Source organism: Peromyscus eremicus, chromosome 3, assembly GCF_949786415.1.
Source record: "Peromyscus eremicus chromosome 3, PerEre_H2_v1, whole genome shotgun sequence".
Classification (NCBI taxonomy): Eukaryota; Metazoa; Chordata; class Mammalia; order Rodentia; family Cricetidae; genus Peromyscus; species Peromyscus eremicus.
In genome coordinates, this window is record NC_081418.1 from 64,054,847 (window position 1) to 64,070,951 (window position 16,105).

A 16,105-nucleotide genomic window follows, 5' to 3' on the forward strand; every position below is an offset into this window, starting at 1 on the left:
GATGACTTTAAAGCAAGACATCATCTCCTATAGTTTTTAGATTAAGTTATAAATGTTCACTTTAGAACTACCTGAAGATTGATAGAGATGCATTTGAAAAGCATTATTTTTTTATTGATTCTTAATGTAGTAAATTACCAAAGTTATTTGGCAGCAAACAGAAGTGGCCTGTGCTATGGCTCACATTTTTTCTCCTGATAGAGCCACAATTTGCATTAATTACATTGAGACTGCACTCACTTATATTAAAAGGCTTCTACTATAATTAATCCTTTTCATTTCAAACCGTTTTGGCACAATTTCTGGCTATAAACACTCATAAAGAACAGATAGCTGGAAAACACAGCACAGGGTTTTCTGTATACCTATCTTTTTTTTTTTCCTGTGACAGGTAGTTATTGATACATTTCTAGGAACAAGTGTGGTGCAATGGGCTGGAAAATGCTAAGTGGATTATTTTGCATAAAAAATAGACAGTTTTAGAGTAGTATAACTAACCTGTATTTAGAAAATACCTTGATTTATGCTTACATTTGTATCTCAGTTGCATACATTATGGAAATTTAATTTATAATCCATTTAGCTGATGCAGTCATAGTTTTCAGTGCTATCATTTATTAGTGCTTGTATATTAAATGCTCTAAAGGTTTAAACCTGCCTTATGTAAAAAATTATACCTATGCATTTACATTTTATGAGTCACAGTGGGATTTCTGCTTAAAATTCAGGTAGCCCTGATATATTTAACGAATTTCTCTGGTTTATTGTTACTAATGCAGAAATGCCAAACAATGACCTTCCATATTGAACATCCAATGATTTACATTCCAGCTTACTTTCAAAGTCCACTGTGTAAATGAGGGCTTTTTCTCAACACCTGGGATCAATCATGAAGCTTTATGCAGAATGCTCTCCTTGGCTTTGAACTCATCTTTCATTTAGAAGTAATGGTGCTTATAAGTACTCCAGGTTAATTGTATTAACCATTTTTTTGTTGGTTGGTTGGTTGGGTTTTTTGTTTGTTTTTGTTGTTGGGGGTGTTTGTTTGTTTGAGACAGGGTCTCACTATGTGGCTCTGTCTGTCCTGGAACTCACTATGTAGGCCAGATTGGCCTTGAACTCAAAAAGATTCTGTTGAGTTGTTTGTTGTTGTTTTTGTTTTTCTTTTTTCTTTTCTTTGACAGGGTTTCTCTGTGTAGCCCTGGCTGTCCTGGCACTCGCTCTGTAGACCAGGCTGGCCTCAAACTCAGAGATCCACCTGTCTCTGTTTCCAAGTGCTAAGATTAAAGGTGTGTCCCACCACTGCCCATGTATTAACCGTTCTTGAGTGAGCTGTGACTTTTTGGAACAACTTTATATTATCAGTAAATACTATGTGGGTAGTTGGAGTTTTATTATTCATTCTCTCATGTTGTGTGTTGTCAACTTTTTAAAAATTTGATTGGGAAATGATTCATCTTCAGATTGGCTATGTATCACAAGGGCATGCACCTTGTTTTCCGTAGCTAAGGTTGACAAGGTCTTCCTAGGGAAGACCTCACCTCTGGAGAGGTGCATTTTAGACTGTCTGGTAGTAGCCTTCTGAAGCAAAACACTGGTGGCATTCAAACTGTTTACTTTGGGAGAGATGTTTCCAACCATTTTCTAGTGTCTTTCAATCCTCTGAGCTAGTGAGTTTTCAAATTGTGATCCTCTCCCAATATCTGAGCACACTCTGTATCTAGACTTCACAATGTATGTTTGAGAGCTAATGACATCATAGAGCACAGTATGAAACAGGTGTATGAGGGCTGTAGCTATATGGGGAACTGAGAGTGAGTGAAGGATGACTTACCTCTTAATGTCTTACCATTGGGTCTCATATGAAGTGTGATGTGGCTGGTGATGGCCCCTTGGCTAGGAGAGCTGGGTAAGGGATTGCTGTAGAGCATAATTGCCCATGGAGGAAATTGTTCTTTGTTTTTGTCATGCCCCCCCCCCCCCCAGCTGAGGACTGAACCCAGGGCCTTGCACTTGTTAGGCAAGCGCTCTACCACTGAGCTAAATCCCCAACCCCTGGAAATTGCTTTTTATTTCGGCATTGCCTGGACATGCAGCTGCCCTGGGAGGTGGGGAAAGAGCACAGACTCACCATGAACACTGATCTGTGGGTTAGACATATCCCAATAGAAAAAGCACTTGTGAAGGAACTCAGATTTCTGTGGCTCCATAGGAGTCACTTTCTTTTTCTTTGTTTTTGGTTTTTTGTTTTTGGGTTTTTTTTTGTTTTAGTTTTTGTTTTTTCGAAACAGGATTTCTCTGTGTAGCTTTGGCATCTTTCCTGGAACTCACTCTCTATCCCAGGCTTGCCTCGAATTCACAGAGATCCACCTGCCTCTGCCTTCCAAGTGCTGGGATTAAAGGCTTGTGCCACCACCGCTTGACAGGAGTCAGCTTCTTAGCACATTAGGTCTTGAGGAAATGAGTCGGTCATGGCCTGCTCAATGTGATGCTTGAGTTTTTACAAGTGTTGAAGAGTAGGCTGGGAGATGGTGTGGCACACGCCTTTAATCCCAGCACTCGGGAGGCAGAGCCAGGCAGATCTCTGAGTTCGAGGCCAGCCTGGTCTACAGAGTGAGATCCAGGACAGGTACCAAGAAACTACACAGAGAAACTCTATCTCGGTGGGGGGAAAAATAGTGTTTAAGAGCAGCAGCCAAGTTGTTTACTAGAAGACTTGACAAAGATTACAGTTTCCAAGTTTGCCTGTCAGAATAAGACACTAAGAATATGGGGGAGGGGGGGTTGTTTTATATTTTTGTTTGTTTGTTTTTTTGTTTTAATTTTATTTTTGTGCTTTTGTGTGTGCTCATCTGCTATGTGGAGGTAGAGCTAAAGTTCTCTCATTCTACCATGTGGTCCCAAAGATCAGGCTTGGCAGCAAGAGCTTTCACCCTCTGAGCTACCTTGCCACCAACTTGAAAAATGTTCCTTTAAACCTCACCACACATTTCTGAGTCTTTATTGCATTTTACAACTGTGGGCCATTGGAATATTTACCGTATGGCATGAGTCTCTGACCTGATATTGGAAACCTTTACATAATTTTACTTTCCATCTCTGCTAGGGAATCTCTGGAGATCTACATAGTAACTAACACTAATCCAATAGTTTTCAGCTTCCAGCCACAGTGAAATGCTCCATTGCCTCAACCACCAGGGCCAAGATTAGAAAGCTGACAGTACTGACAGGTGGAAGCATGAGGGCCAGCAGGAGTCCTCACACATCACTGGTAGAGGAAAAGTGCTAGCATTTTAGAACTTTTGGGGCAATGTCTTCTTGTGCTAGCCACCTCTATGCTGTTTTCTGCTCCTAAGTGTGGTGATTGATATATTGTGTACGCCTGAGGATCAGAAGACAGAGCGAGCCACTAGATTAGACATAGAGGTCAGGCAGTGGTGGCACACACCTTTAATCCTGGGAAGTAATATGGCAGAGAAAGGTATATAAAGCGTGAAGAAACAGGAACTCACTCTCTTTAGGCTGAGGATGTTGTAGAGGTAAGAACTAGTGGTTGGCTGATCTTTCAGCTTACACCCTGGTACCTGGCTCTAGGTTTTTTATTAAAAGACTATCTAAGATTCGAGCAACACCTAAGTATATGTTCATGAAAGTTCAGAAATGAAAACACCACATATGTCCCTCACCAAGTAAATAGGTGAACCTATCACACCTCAGTAAATGAAAGAATCTCCAAAACCTGATATGTGCTATCTTATAAGAAGTCTTAGATTTGGTGAAACTCACTGTAGGAGAGAGCAGACTAAGGGTAGATCTGTGGAGAGGGTTCCCTGAAGTTACTTAGGTATAACCAAGTAAGAAATTTATCAAATAGTCATGCAAGGTTTGTCTATCAATTATACCCCAGTGGAAAGCAGCGAAGACATATTTCTTATTTCTCTTTTTTCTTTTTTAGGGGTGTGTATGTATATGTGTGTATCTGTGTGAACATATGCCATATGTATTCAAAAGCTCACAGAGACCAGAAGAGTGTATTAGATCTTCTGGAGCCAGAGTTACAGGTAGTTGTGAGCCATCTGATGTGGGTGTTGGGAATTGAACTCAGGTCCTCTGGAAGAACAGCAGTCTTCTGAACTATAGAAATAGAGTGAGCCGCTATGGCTGATGTGACCAGGTCTGTAACCTCCAGAGAGCTGTATTCAAGCTTTAGTACACCTTGTCTGTGAATGTGCCCTTATTTGGAAATACATAGTCAAGTTAAAATTTGAAGTCATGCTGAATTAGAAGAGGTCCCAAAATCCAATGACCAGTATCTTTCAAAGATAAAGATGTAACACAAAGAAGACACACAGTGAAGACAGCAGGTGCAGAGGCAGGAAGTAGAGAGATGCTGCTGAAGCCATGGGTGGTAAGGGTGTCCAGAGCTGCCAGGAGCTTGAAGGATCCATCTGTAGAGTTGTGAGACAGTATTCTGCTGTGTTTGAGTTTCCTGTTTGTGGTCATTTGGTGCCTCACATACTACAAATCCTAGAGCGCTCATGTCTGACTCTTTATGGAAAATATTTACTGACCTATTTATTGTGGCATAAAGGACTTGGCTCTTAGAAGTCCCATTTGGTATTAGCACTCAGGTTTCAGCGCTGGCCTGGCACATGGTAAATGCATTGGCCTCACTTATGATTGTCTCATTATCATGGAGACAGAATCTACTTCTCAGGACCTCTGTCACTGTTGAATCAGCCTAAGTTCTGGTTATAGGAAGCATGAGAATAATGTTGAATGTTAATCCCTGTCTGCCCTCTGGTCTGTCTGAAGGCTCTGTATGAAAACATGCTGGTGGAGCTACCCTTTGCTGGCTTTTTCCTGTCTAAGCTACTGGGAACCAGTGCAGATGTGGATATCCACCATCTGGCCTCATTAGATCCTGAAGTCTACAAGAACCTGCTTTTCCTCAAGAGCTACGAAGAAGATGTGGAGGAGCTGGGACTGAACTTTACCGTTGTGAACAATGACCTGGGGGAAGCACAGGTGAGTTAGGGCTCATTTCATCCCGTCAGTGGGACGGTGTTCCTCCTACCGCCGTCACCATGGCAGTGTCCTCAGTTGGAAAAGACTTTTGGTGGGGGCTTGGCAGCCACAGCAGCTCAAGCGTTCTGGCTCACTCCTGTTCTCAACATCTTTGCAGGGACAGCATGCCCTGCCTGGCAGTCCTTCCCTCTCTAAATTGTACCTTTTAGCTGTGCTGAGGCTGGAACTTCTCATTTCCATACTGAGGAGTGACTGGCAAACCTTCCTTCCCTCACATCTGCCGGGTTGCTCCTGCTGCTTTCATCCTATTGGGGGGGGGGGGGGAGGCCTATATTAGTGTCAGCCTAGGTTTTGATGTTTTTGGTTTGTTAGGCTTTTGTTGTTTGGTGTGTGCATATGTATTTTTTATGAGACAGAGTTTCGCTATATAGATGAAGCTGCCTGGTCTCAAACACACAGATCTGCCTTCTTCTGTCTCCTAAGTGCTGGGATTAAAGATGTGCCACCTCATGCCTGGCCCAAACTCACTTTTTCTTTTCTTTCCTTTTTTGGGAGGGTAGTGGTGAGACAGGGTCTCACTGCATAGCTGTACGTGTCCTGGAAATCATTATGTAAACCAGGGTGGCCTCTACCTTGGATCCACCAGCTTCTGTCTGTCTAGTGCTAGACTTGAAGTCATAAACCATCACATCTAGCTCCAGACCAGTTTTTTGTTTTGTTTTGTAGTTTTTTGAGACAAGGTTTATCTGTGTAGCCCTAGCCCTGGCTGTCCTAGAACTCACTCTGTAGACCAGACAGGAACTCACAATATAGCTCTGGAAATCATTATGTAAACCAGGCTCGCCTTAAACTCAGATCTACCTGCCTCTGCCTCCCAAATACTGGGATTAAAGGCAGGAGCCACAGTCACCACCTGGCATCCAAACTAGTTTTCTTGATACCAGCTCTATCATTATAGAAGTCACATTTCATGAAATTCACTCCCTTGGAGTAAGTAGATTCAGAGTTGGTAGGCATCACTGTAGCCAATTGCAGGATATTATGTTTTCCTAGGAAGAAACAGAGTTGTTTTCTGCCCAATCTTGGCATAACAGCATACTATCCTGTCTTTTGTGGTATGTGTTAAAGTGTTTCCAAAACTTAGAAAACTCCTTAAAATGCTTGCAAAGCTGAACATTACTGATGAGTGCAGTAATCCCAGCATCTGAGACACTAAGGCAGCAGAATAACAAGTTCTAAGACAGGTTGGGCTATATCCAGAATTTGTCTCAACAAAAAGCAGAAAAACATATGTCATCTTCATGAGTGGATCATTACTAGCCCCCAAACCAATTGTGAGCTAAAGAAGCACAGATTATAAAGTATGAAATATTAACAAGCATGACTTATAAGTTGTAGGTGGAAAAGTTAGAACTGGAACCCAGGCATGTGCTAGGCAGACACTGTGCCTCCAAACAGCATTGTTAGCCCTTGGTGTACAGCAGAAATCTTTTTCTGATTTCAGTAGTTGGGTTAGTAGCTACTTTAAATTTTGTTTTTCTTTTTTTTTTGTTTTGTTTTGTTTTGTTTTGTTTTTTCAAGACAGGGTCTCACTATGTAGCTCTTGCTGTCCTAGAACTCACTATGTAGACAGGCCGGCCTCAAACTCAGGGATCCACCTGCCTCTGTCTCCTAAGTGCTGGGATCAAAGGCATACATACACCACTACACATAGCAATTTTTTTTTTAAATTTACATTGTTACCTGTTTCTAATGTAGATTTTCAAAGGTCATCAGTGCATGAAATACAAGTAAAGTTCTGGAGTGTATTCACATAGTAAGGTGACTGTAGAGAATTAGTCACTATGTATTTTAAACATCTAGAAGAAAGGAATTCAGTTGCTTTTATCATTGAAAAAAATGATAAATGTTAGTGGATATGTGTTTAACTTGATTTAAACATCATGACATCACATCACATAGGAACCCATAAATGCATACAGTTGTTGTTGTTATGTATCAGATGAAAAATAAATTTAGAGGGTTGGGGAGAAATTTCAGTTCATAAAATGTTTGCTGCTCAATAATGAGGACCCCATTGCCCACTTAGAAAGCCAAGTGTTGTGACCTGGAAACATCCTGAGTGTGTTCTGTGCCAGGGTTCCAGAATTCACCAACCAATCACACCTAGGGAGTAAGCTGTAATCCTAGCACAAAGAGGACAAGGGGCAGGGTTGGCTGGAAATTGAGGTTTGTACCATCATAAAGATGTTTTGGGGCTGGAAAGATGGCTTAGAGGTTAAGAGCACTGGCTGCTCTACTGGAGGTCCTGAGTTCAGTTTCCAGTAACCACATGGTGGCTCACAACCAACTCTAATGAAATCCAGTATCCTCTTCTGGACTGCAGGCAGAACACTGTATACATAATAAATAAATAAATCTAAATATATATATTTTAAAAGGGGGTTGGGGACTTAGCTCAGTGGTAGAGTGCGTGCTAAGGCCCTAGGTTCAGTCCTCAGCTCAAAAAAAAAAAAGATGTTTTCACTGTACAGCCAGTGTGTATGCTACTGCTGCCCTGTATCTTGGTAGCATGATCTCTTAGTTAAGGTTTCTGTTGCTGTGATAAAACACTGACCAAAAGCAACTTAGGAAGGAAAGGATTTATTCATCTTATATCTTATAGTCTACCATCTAAGGAACTCAGGTAAAGAACCTGGAGGCAGTAGAGGAGTGCTGCTTACTGGGTTGCTTCTTGTGGCTTACTCAGTCTGCTTTCTTTTTTTTTTTTTTTTTTTTTTTTTGGTTTTTTCGAGACAGGGTTTCTCTGTGTAGCTTTGCGCCTTTCCTGGAACTCACTTGGTAGCCCAGGCTGGCCTCGAACTCACAGAGATCCGCCTGCCTCTGCCTCCCGAGTGCTGGGATTAAAGGTGTGCGCCACCACCGCCCGGCGTTCAAAGGGTGTCTTAATGTGCCTGTTAAACCTAGAATTGTGGCACATTTGGGTGACTTTTAAATAAGCATTGATATTTAGATTTTGTCTAAGTAAGAGGGGATTTTAAATTAAAGGTAGTATCACCATTTTATTAAGTTACTAGAAATTCCACTGTTGTCTTATTAGGCAAGATAATTGGTGGTCTTGGAAGTACCTTTAACTGAAAACTTGATTGTTTCTTTGTCTTCACATCATACAATCACATCATCTATTACCTCCCTTAATCCATTTAAAGGAAGCAGTGTTTTTATATATGGAAATATAATAGCCAGCCTCAGGAGGCCTGGTTAACAGATGAACTGTCAGCTGAGTACAAGCAGAGGAATTAAGGTAATGAGCAGTCCTCACTCAGCCCAGAGACAATGGCTTGAAAGCCCATTGTGAGATTTGATGGGTCCCAAACTGAGAAAGCAAATTAGTAAGAAAGATTGAATGTCTAAAATGTGAAATATTGCAGGAAGTAATCAGCCAAGTTTAGCACTCAAGTTTAAAGCTGCATAACTTTCATAAAATGGGAATTAGCAGAGTACCCTGCCTGCCCTCCAGTAAGTACCAGATACAGGTCGATTTAAGTAAAAGTTTTTCACCTTACACTGAAATACCCTTTATGTAAAGTGGTAGACTCGGGGATATAAAAGCCACTACTCAGCTCATAGTATGTTCTTGTTATGCTGGAGATTTAAAGGAGCCATGAAAAAAAGTAGAGCTGGGGTGGTGGTGGTGCTAATAGGTCTGTGATCTACATTATAAGCACCCTATAGTCAAAGCTTGCTGCCTACTTTCCCAGACACTGGGCCCATTTTAAACCATCACTCTTAGTTCACTAGCAGAAGTGCCCTTGCTAATGTGGATACACAAAAATGCTTTTGCTCTTTTGTTGTGTGCCTACACCCCTGCACTGCCAGTATGTGGCCCAGGATGGCCTTGAATTAGCCTTTGACTTTCCAAGTGCTGGGATTGTGTGTGCAGCCCTGCACTTGACTATTGTATGTGCTTTATCCATGGCATAAGTAACTTCCACTAACCCCGAAATGCATTTCTTTTATATTGTTATAAACAAGGCATTTCAGAGCATGCTCTTGTAGCTGATGGTACTGCATCTCTGGTGACCTGTGGTGGTCTTTTCTGTATGTGAAAGTTCACACGGTCTCAGCACCTACTGCTGAGGACTCAATTGAAGGTGAGAGCTGCATTTTCTCTGCACTACTTTCATAATGGCCCTGCCATGACAATTACAGAGCTGTTCCTCAGATTCATTCTAAACTTAGAGACATGGTGTAGCTGGGGGTGGCGGGGGGTGCATTTTGTTTTGTCTTTTTCTTTATTTTTTTGGTTTGTTTTAAATTTTGTTTTTAACAGAGCTTTCACTGTGTAACTCAGGATAGACCAGAAATCTTCCTGCCTCAGCTTTCCAAGTGATGGGATTATAGACATGTCGATATATCTTATTCCCTTCCCCCTCAAAAATTATTTACCACTGTCCTTAAATCAAACATTTTTCAGTAGAGACAACATTCTAAAGATGTGAGGGGAAGTATGATGAGTATTTATTATTCAGAAGGAGTACCTTGTTCTCTCTGGGACTAAAATGATCCTCTGATTCGTAAGTTTGCCCTTAATGACTCTACTTTTTTTAGATGAAGTTGTTGTAATTCCATTACTACATGATTCCTTAGTGCTGGGAGAGGACAGGATGCTTAATGAGGAAAAAGACAGAAGTGCTGCCTGTTGCCGGGGCTGCCCTGTGAGCTGGTGCTGCTGTTGTATGTTGGATTCCTGTGTCTGGAACTTTTGTTTACCCATTGTCACACCTCTAGAACCTTGTGCTTTCTGTTCACAGGTGGTTGAACTAAAGTTTGGTGGGAAAGATATCCCAGTAACTGGGGCCAACCGCATTGCCTACATCCACTTGGTGGCTGACTACCGGCTGAACAAGCAGATCCGACCGCACTGCCTAGCTTTCCGTCAGGGCCTGGCCAACGTTGTTAGCCTAGAGTGGCTCCGAATGTTTGACCAGCAGGAAATTCAGGTGCCATGGCTACTATTTTCAAAGACCATTGTCTCAGGAAGTAAAACACTTTCTGAGAACTCTCTCTTTGAGTTTACAATTTAACCTTTTCTCCCCGCAGGTATTAATTTCTGGTGCACAAGTTCCCGTAAGTCTGGAGGACCTAAAATCCTTTACAAACTATTCAGGTATGTGACACCACATTCGAGTGTACCTTCTCCATAGGTCAGCTGTCACTGTAACCTCTTATATGGGTAGTGTGCTGAGAGACACAGGACACTGCTCCATCCCTACCTGTCCACCTTACTGTTAAGAATTCTTCTCAGGGCCGGGCGGTGGTAGTAAAGGTGCATGCCTTTAATCCCAGCACTTGGGAGGCAGAGGCAGGCGGATCTCTGTGAGTTCAAGGCCAACTTGGTCTACAGAGCGAGTTCCAGGACAGGCTCCAAAGTTACACAAAGAAACCCTGTCTCAGAAAAAAACGAAAACAAAAAAAAAAACCCAAAAAGCTCTTCTCAGTCATCTGCAGAGCTACCAGCAAGTACAAGTGTGAGCCTGTTCTAATTTTTATACTGTTCTGTACCTTGTGTATTTTCTTCTTTATGACCTACCTTTTTTTATTTCTACTCATAGACATTTGTTTGCTTCCAGTCTTGCTTTTAAAGGGGATGATGTGCTGGGAATGGTGGTGCATGCCTTTAATCTCAGCACTTAAGAGGCATAAGCAGGGGGACCTCTGTGAGCACTAGGCCAGCCTGGTCTATATAGTTAGTGAATTCCCGGACTGCCAGGGCTATTACCCAAGAAAACCTGTCTCGAGGGGAAAAAGGGAATTGATCATTCCACTGACAGCATCAAAATATAGAGACCACAAATGAACCCAGTAATGTAAGTAAGCACAGGGCATAGATAAAGAAAACTGCAAAAAGAGTTGTGAGAAACTAAGGGAGATCTAGCAGGGCACACCTTCAAAACCAGCACTCAGAAGGCAGAGGTAGGTGGATCTCTAAACTGAGTTCACGGCCAGCCTGGTCTACTGAGTTCTAGGATAGCCGGGGCTACACAAACTCTAAAACAAAACAAAAAGCGGGGGGGGGGGGGGGGGGGGGGGGGGGGGGGGACTAAAGGAATAATATCTAAATAAATGGAGAAAGTATTTTCTTTGACTGGAAAACTTACATTGTTAAAATGGTAATTATCTCCAAATTGACCTATAAATTCAATCTAATTGTATTATTTTATGTGTCTGTTGTGCTTGCAATTTATGTCTGTGCATCATGTGCATCCCTGGTGCTCACATAAGCCAAAAGCATTAGGTTCCCTGGAGCGAGAGTTATCAACTGTTAGGCTGGAGAGATGGCTTGGTGGTTAAGAACACTGGCTGCTCTTCCAGAAGACATGGGTTCATTTCCCAGCACCCACATGGCAGCTCACAACTGTAACTCCAGTTCCAGGATTCCCCCTTCTGGTATCCATGGGCACTGTATGCACATAGTATGGTGACATACTTATAAGCAAAGCGTTCACATACATCAAATAGAGTTACCAGCTGTTGTGAGCCACAATGTGGGCGCTGGGAACCAAATCTGGGTCCTCTGCAAGAGCAGCCAGTGCTCTCACTGTTCAGCTATCTCTTCAGCCCCCAAAACAGGTTTTTTTTTTTTTTTTTTTTTTTTTTTGAGACAAGGTTTCTCTGTGTAGCTTTATGTCTTTCCTGGAACTCACTTTGGAGACCAGGCTGGCCTCGAACTCACAGAGATCCATCTGCCTCTGCCTCCTGGGTGCTGGGATTAAAGGCATGCGCCGCCGCCGCCGCCGCCACCACCGCCGCCGCCACCACCACCACCCGGCACTTTTTTTTTTTTTTTAAACTTATTTTATTTATTTTTTTCTGTTTTTGTTCTCTTTCCGGAGTTGAGGACTGAACCTAGGATCTTGCGTTTGCACTCTACCACTGAGCTAAATCCCCAGCCCCAAAACAGTTTTAAAGAAGAAAGTAGTTTGCCTGATTTAAAAATTAGGAAATGCCACAGTGGCAGTGAGGCAGTTGGCATGGAGGCATACACTCACTAACCAGAGTTCACAACACATCCTGGTGTTCAAGGTTGTCTACTTTCCCAACAAGCACCAAGACAGTTCAGATGGCTTGGGGGCCATCTTGTCATGAGGGTAAATGAGCTGACTTTACACCATTTCCCAGTAGTAACACAGAATGGAATGCCCTATGGGCATGAGTAAAATCTGTGAAACTTAAAATGAGCAAGAAGGACAAAGTCTTCATGTATTTGGGCTAGTCAAAGTTTCAGTTAGAACACAAGAAACTGGATAGATTGGACTAACTCAAAGTTGCAATCTTTGGTGAAGATACTGTTAAGAAAATGAAGTAACCAGGCAGTGATGGCACATGCCTTTAATCCCAGCAATTAGGTGCCAGGGGCAGGTAGATCAAACTCTGTGAGTTTTAGGTCAGCCACGGCTACACAGAAACCCTGTCTCAAAAAGTTTTATGTGCACCACTTAGTATCATATCCCCTGGAACAGGAGTTATAGGCAGTTTTAAACAGCCATGAAGGATGCTAAGAATCCAACCAGAGTCCTCTGGAGGAGTAGCTAGTGCTCTTAATTGCTATACAATCTCTCCAGCCCCCTCTTAAAATTTTTTATGGTGTGTGTGTGTGTGTGTGTGTGTGTGTGTGTGCGCTCTCATTCACACATGCATGCACAGAAGTGCAACAGCATTTTTGTGGTGGTCAGAGAACAACTTGTGGAAGTCAGTTCTGTTCTAATATGTGGGACCCAGGAATCAAACTCAGATCATCAGGTTTGCTGGTAAGTGCCTAGACCCACTGAGCTAACGTACAGGCCCCAACAGGAATGAATCTTGAGCTCATAGTGCTACGTGAAAGAGACCAGACCAGAAGGACAGATACTGGATGATTCCACTTTTGTTTTGTTTTGTTTTTTTGAGACAAGGTTTCTCTGTGTAGTTTTAGAGCCTGTCCTGGATCTCGCTCTGTAAACCAGGATGGCCTCAAACTCATAGAGATCCACCTGGCTTTGCCTCCTGAGTGCTGGGATTAAAGGCGTGCACCACCACCACCCAGCAATGATTCCACTTTATAAGACACCTAAAAAAGGAGTAAAAAACAAAACAAAACAAAAAAACCTTACAGACACATAAAGGAGACTGAACTTGAGATAACTAATGAGAAGGAGGTAGGGTAGGGGTCCTGTAAGAGATGAAAGTGATAGCTGCATGGAAAGGTGAATGTAATCAATACCCTTGAACTGTCACATAAAAATGGTTTAAATGGTGAATTTTATGTTGTATGTTTTATCACAAAAACAAAAATTAAATTAAATTTTAAAATCTAGGGCTGGAAAGATAACTCAGTGGGTGAACGGTTCTTGCTGCCAGGCCTGAGAACCTGATTTTGGTCCCAGGGACCCACATGGTAGAAGCAGAACCACAGACAACATACTAATAAATATACAGGGGAGCTGGAGGAATGGCTCAGTGGTTAAGAGCATTGGTTGTACTTCCATTGGACCTGAGTTCAATTCCCAGCAACCACATGGTGGCTCACAACCATCTGTAATGAGATCTGGTGCCCTCTTCTGGCCTGCAAGCATACATGCTGTATACATAATAAATAAATAAATCTTTTCAAAAATATGTAAATAAAACATTTAAATTAAAAAATCCAAACTAGGTGTAGTCCTTAGGAGGCTGAGGCAAGATGATTTCTGTATTTAAGGCAAATCTGGGCTACAAAGTGAGACTCTTTCTCAAAAACAGAAATTGGCAGGTAGAAAGGGAAGAGAAAGGAAAGGAAAAGAAAAACCGAACTTGGGTTCCTTTGTTCTGTTAAATGGCATTTTGTATATACCATCTGTGGAGTTAGAGGTCAGAGATGGCTGTAGGATCTGTGTGAGAAAATGGAAATGTTCTAAATCTAGATGTGTTGGTGATTCTAAAGTTACTAAAAATCATTTAAATTTGCATATATATTTATTTATGTGCATTTTTCTTCTGTAGTTGCTGTTGCTTTAAACCTGAACTTTAATCTCACATAAAAGTAAATAATGCCAAAAGTCAGTGTCTGCACTCTCAAGTCATATGTTTAAGAAAATGCCATTGTTCTGACTTTTCTTTGCCAAGAACTTGGCCTAGGTTGTTTGACCTTCCTTGACTTGCACTGAGAGCTTATACCTTTAAGGATCTCAGCTATTCCAGTAAATAGATTTAAAATATTACCATAGTCATTTTGGTGCCAATTAATGCACTTAAGATATCTTATTGATGTTATTTCTGTAGTGGATTAACAATGAGGGAACAATATATAGCAATTATTTTAGTTTTAGGAAGCACTTAATTAGATTAAAAGCTGTAAGTAGCAGATAGTACATTTTAGAATTGTGTCTAATCACAGGCAGGGCTGGTTGTCAGCCGTAGGCAGAACCTTATTATCAGAAGAAGAGGCAATAAAATTATCAAGACAAGGAGATGACATTGGCCAAATGCCTAGCTCTCTGAGACATAAGATGTGTCTACCATTTTAGATATGTAGCCAAATGTCAGTTCCTACTCAAGAAGTATCTACTCTACCTGTTGTTGGTTCTAGCATTTGCTAGGCATCATTTCATGCCCTCATGCCTATTCTGACTCAGAGTTGCTCCATTATAGATGGTCACATCTGCCTTCCACCAAGGACCAGAAACAGGTGTCTTAGTTTGGGTTTCTATTGCTGTAAAGAGATACCATGACCATAGCAACTCTTATAAAGGAAACATTTAATTGGAGTGGCTTGCTTACAGTTTCAGAGGTTCAGTCCTTTATCATCATGGCCCGGAGCATGGATGACAGCATGCTCTTCTGACTGCATCTTGGCCTACAGGGAACAGGAAGTGGACTGATACACTGGGCATTACTCCAAGCATAGGAAACCTCAAAGCCCGCCCCCACAGTCACACACATCCTCCAACAAGGCCATACCCACTCCCAACAAAGCCACACCTCCTAGTAGTGCCACTCCCTGTGATTATGGGAGCCAATTACATTCAAACTACCACAGCAAGTATCTTCCAGTTTGGATCTTAGAAAACCCACTCCCTTCTCTGACAAGCCCTTAAAACTTGGGTGTCGGGAGCTGGAGAGATGGCTCAGAGGTTAAGAGCACTGACTGCTCTTCCAGAGGTCCTGAGTTCAATTCCCAGCAACCACATGGTGGCTCACAACTATCCATGATGAGATCTGGTGCCCTCTTCTGGCCTACAGTCATACATGCTGTATACATAATAAATAAATAAATAAATCTTTAAAAAAAAAAAATGGGTGTCGTACTCCCAAGTTTGTTGCTCCTGCTTCTGCATTTGGTTTTATTTTTAATGCATAATGTGTTCATTTTGTTATAGGGGGCTATTCTGCCGATCATCCTGTCATTAAAATCTTTTGGAGAGTTGTAGAAGGTTTCACTGATGAAGAAAAGCGCAAGTTACTCAAGTTTGTAACAAGTTGCTCTCGCCCCCCTCTCCTGGGGTTCAAGGTATGCATCTTTCATGCCATTTATTTTTAAACCATACAGACCTGGCCACTACATGTTTGTTTTCTTTTTGTCCCATTCTGAGTTCTAAGTGCTGTGATAATTGTATTTCGGCTTGTGGTGTCTAAAGAGCCTGTGTCCAGATAGGCTGCCTGGAGTTGAAATCAGCCTCAGTCCATGGCGATCCTTTTCCACTCAAAATTGAGGAATACACAGCCTAAAAATGTTGGTGCAGTGGAGATGAGCAGCAGTAGATTTTTGGTAATGGTTGTTATTACCACTTGTTTAAAATTATCCTAGCCTTGTTTGATTACTTCTGAAAATTAGTATTAAACTCATATAACTTGGCCTACCTGTCATTTTTAGTAATTAAAGTTATTAGGGGTTTGGGGAAATAGTTCAGATAACTAGTAAATACTTGCCATGCAAGCAGGAGGAGCTAATTTCATTATTAGTATCTACCAGGCAAGGTGTTGCATGCCTTCAATCCCAGCACTCAGATGGACAGGACTCTGATATCTGTGGGTTGGAGGCCAGTCTGGTCTACATATT

General features: G+C 41.9%; 1 protein-coding gene across 1 annotated transcript in view; it reads left to right on the forward strand.

Annotated features, from left to right (window-relative positions):
• Window positions 1–16,105, forward strand: part of Ube3c (ubiquitin protein ligase E3C) — a 111,648-nt gene that overhangs the window by 77,670 nt on the left and 17,873 nt on the right. The window contains exons 19-22 of the mRNA XM_059257788.1: window positions 4,816–5,028; window positions 9,843–10,031; window positions 10,132–10,198; window positions 15,426–15,556. Of these exons, the coding sequence (XP_059113771.1) occupies window positions 4,816–5,028; window positions 9,843–10,031; window positions 10,132–10,198; window positions 15,426–15,556 (600 nt within the window). The remainder of the gene's footprint in view (window positions 1–4,815; window positions 5,029–9,842; window positions 10,032–10,131; window positions 10,199–15,425; window positions 15,557–16,105) is intronic.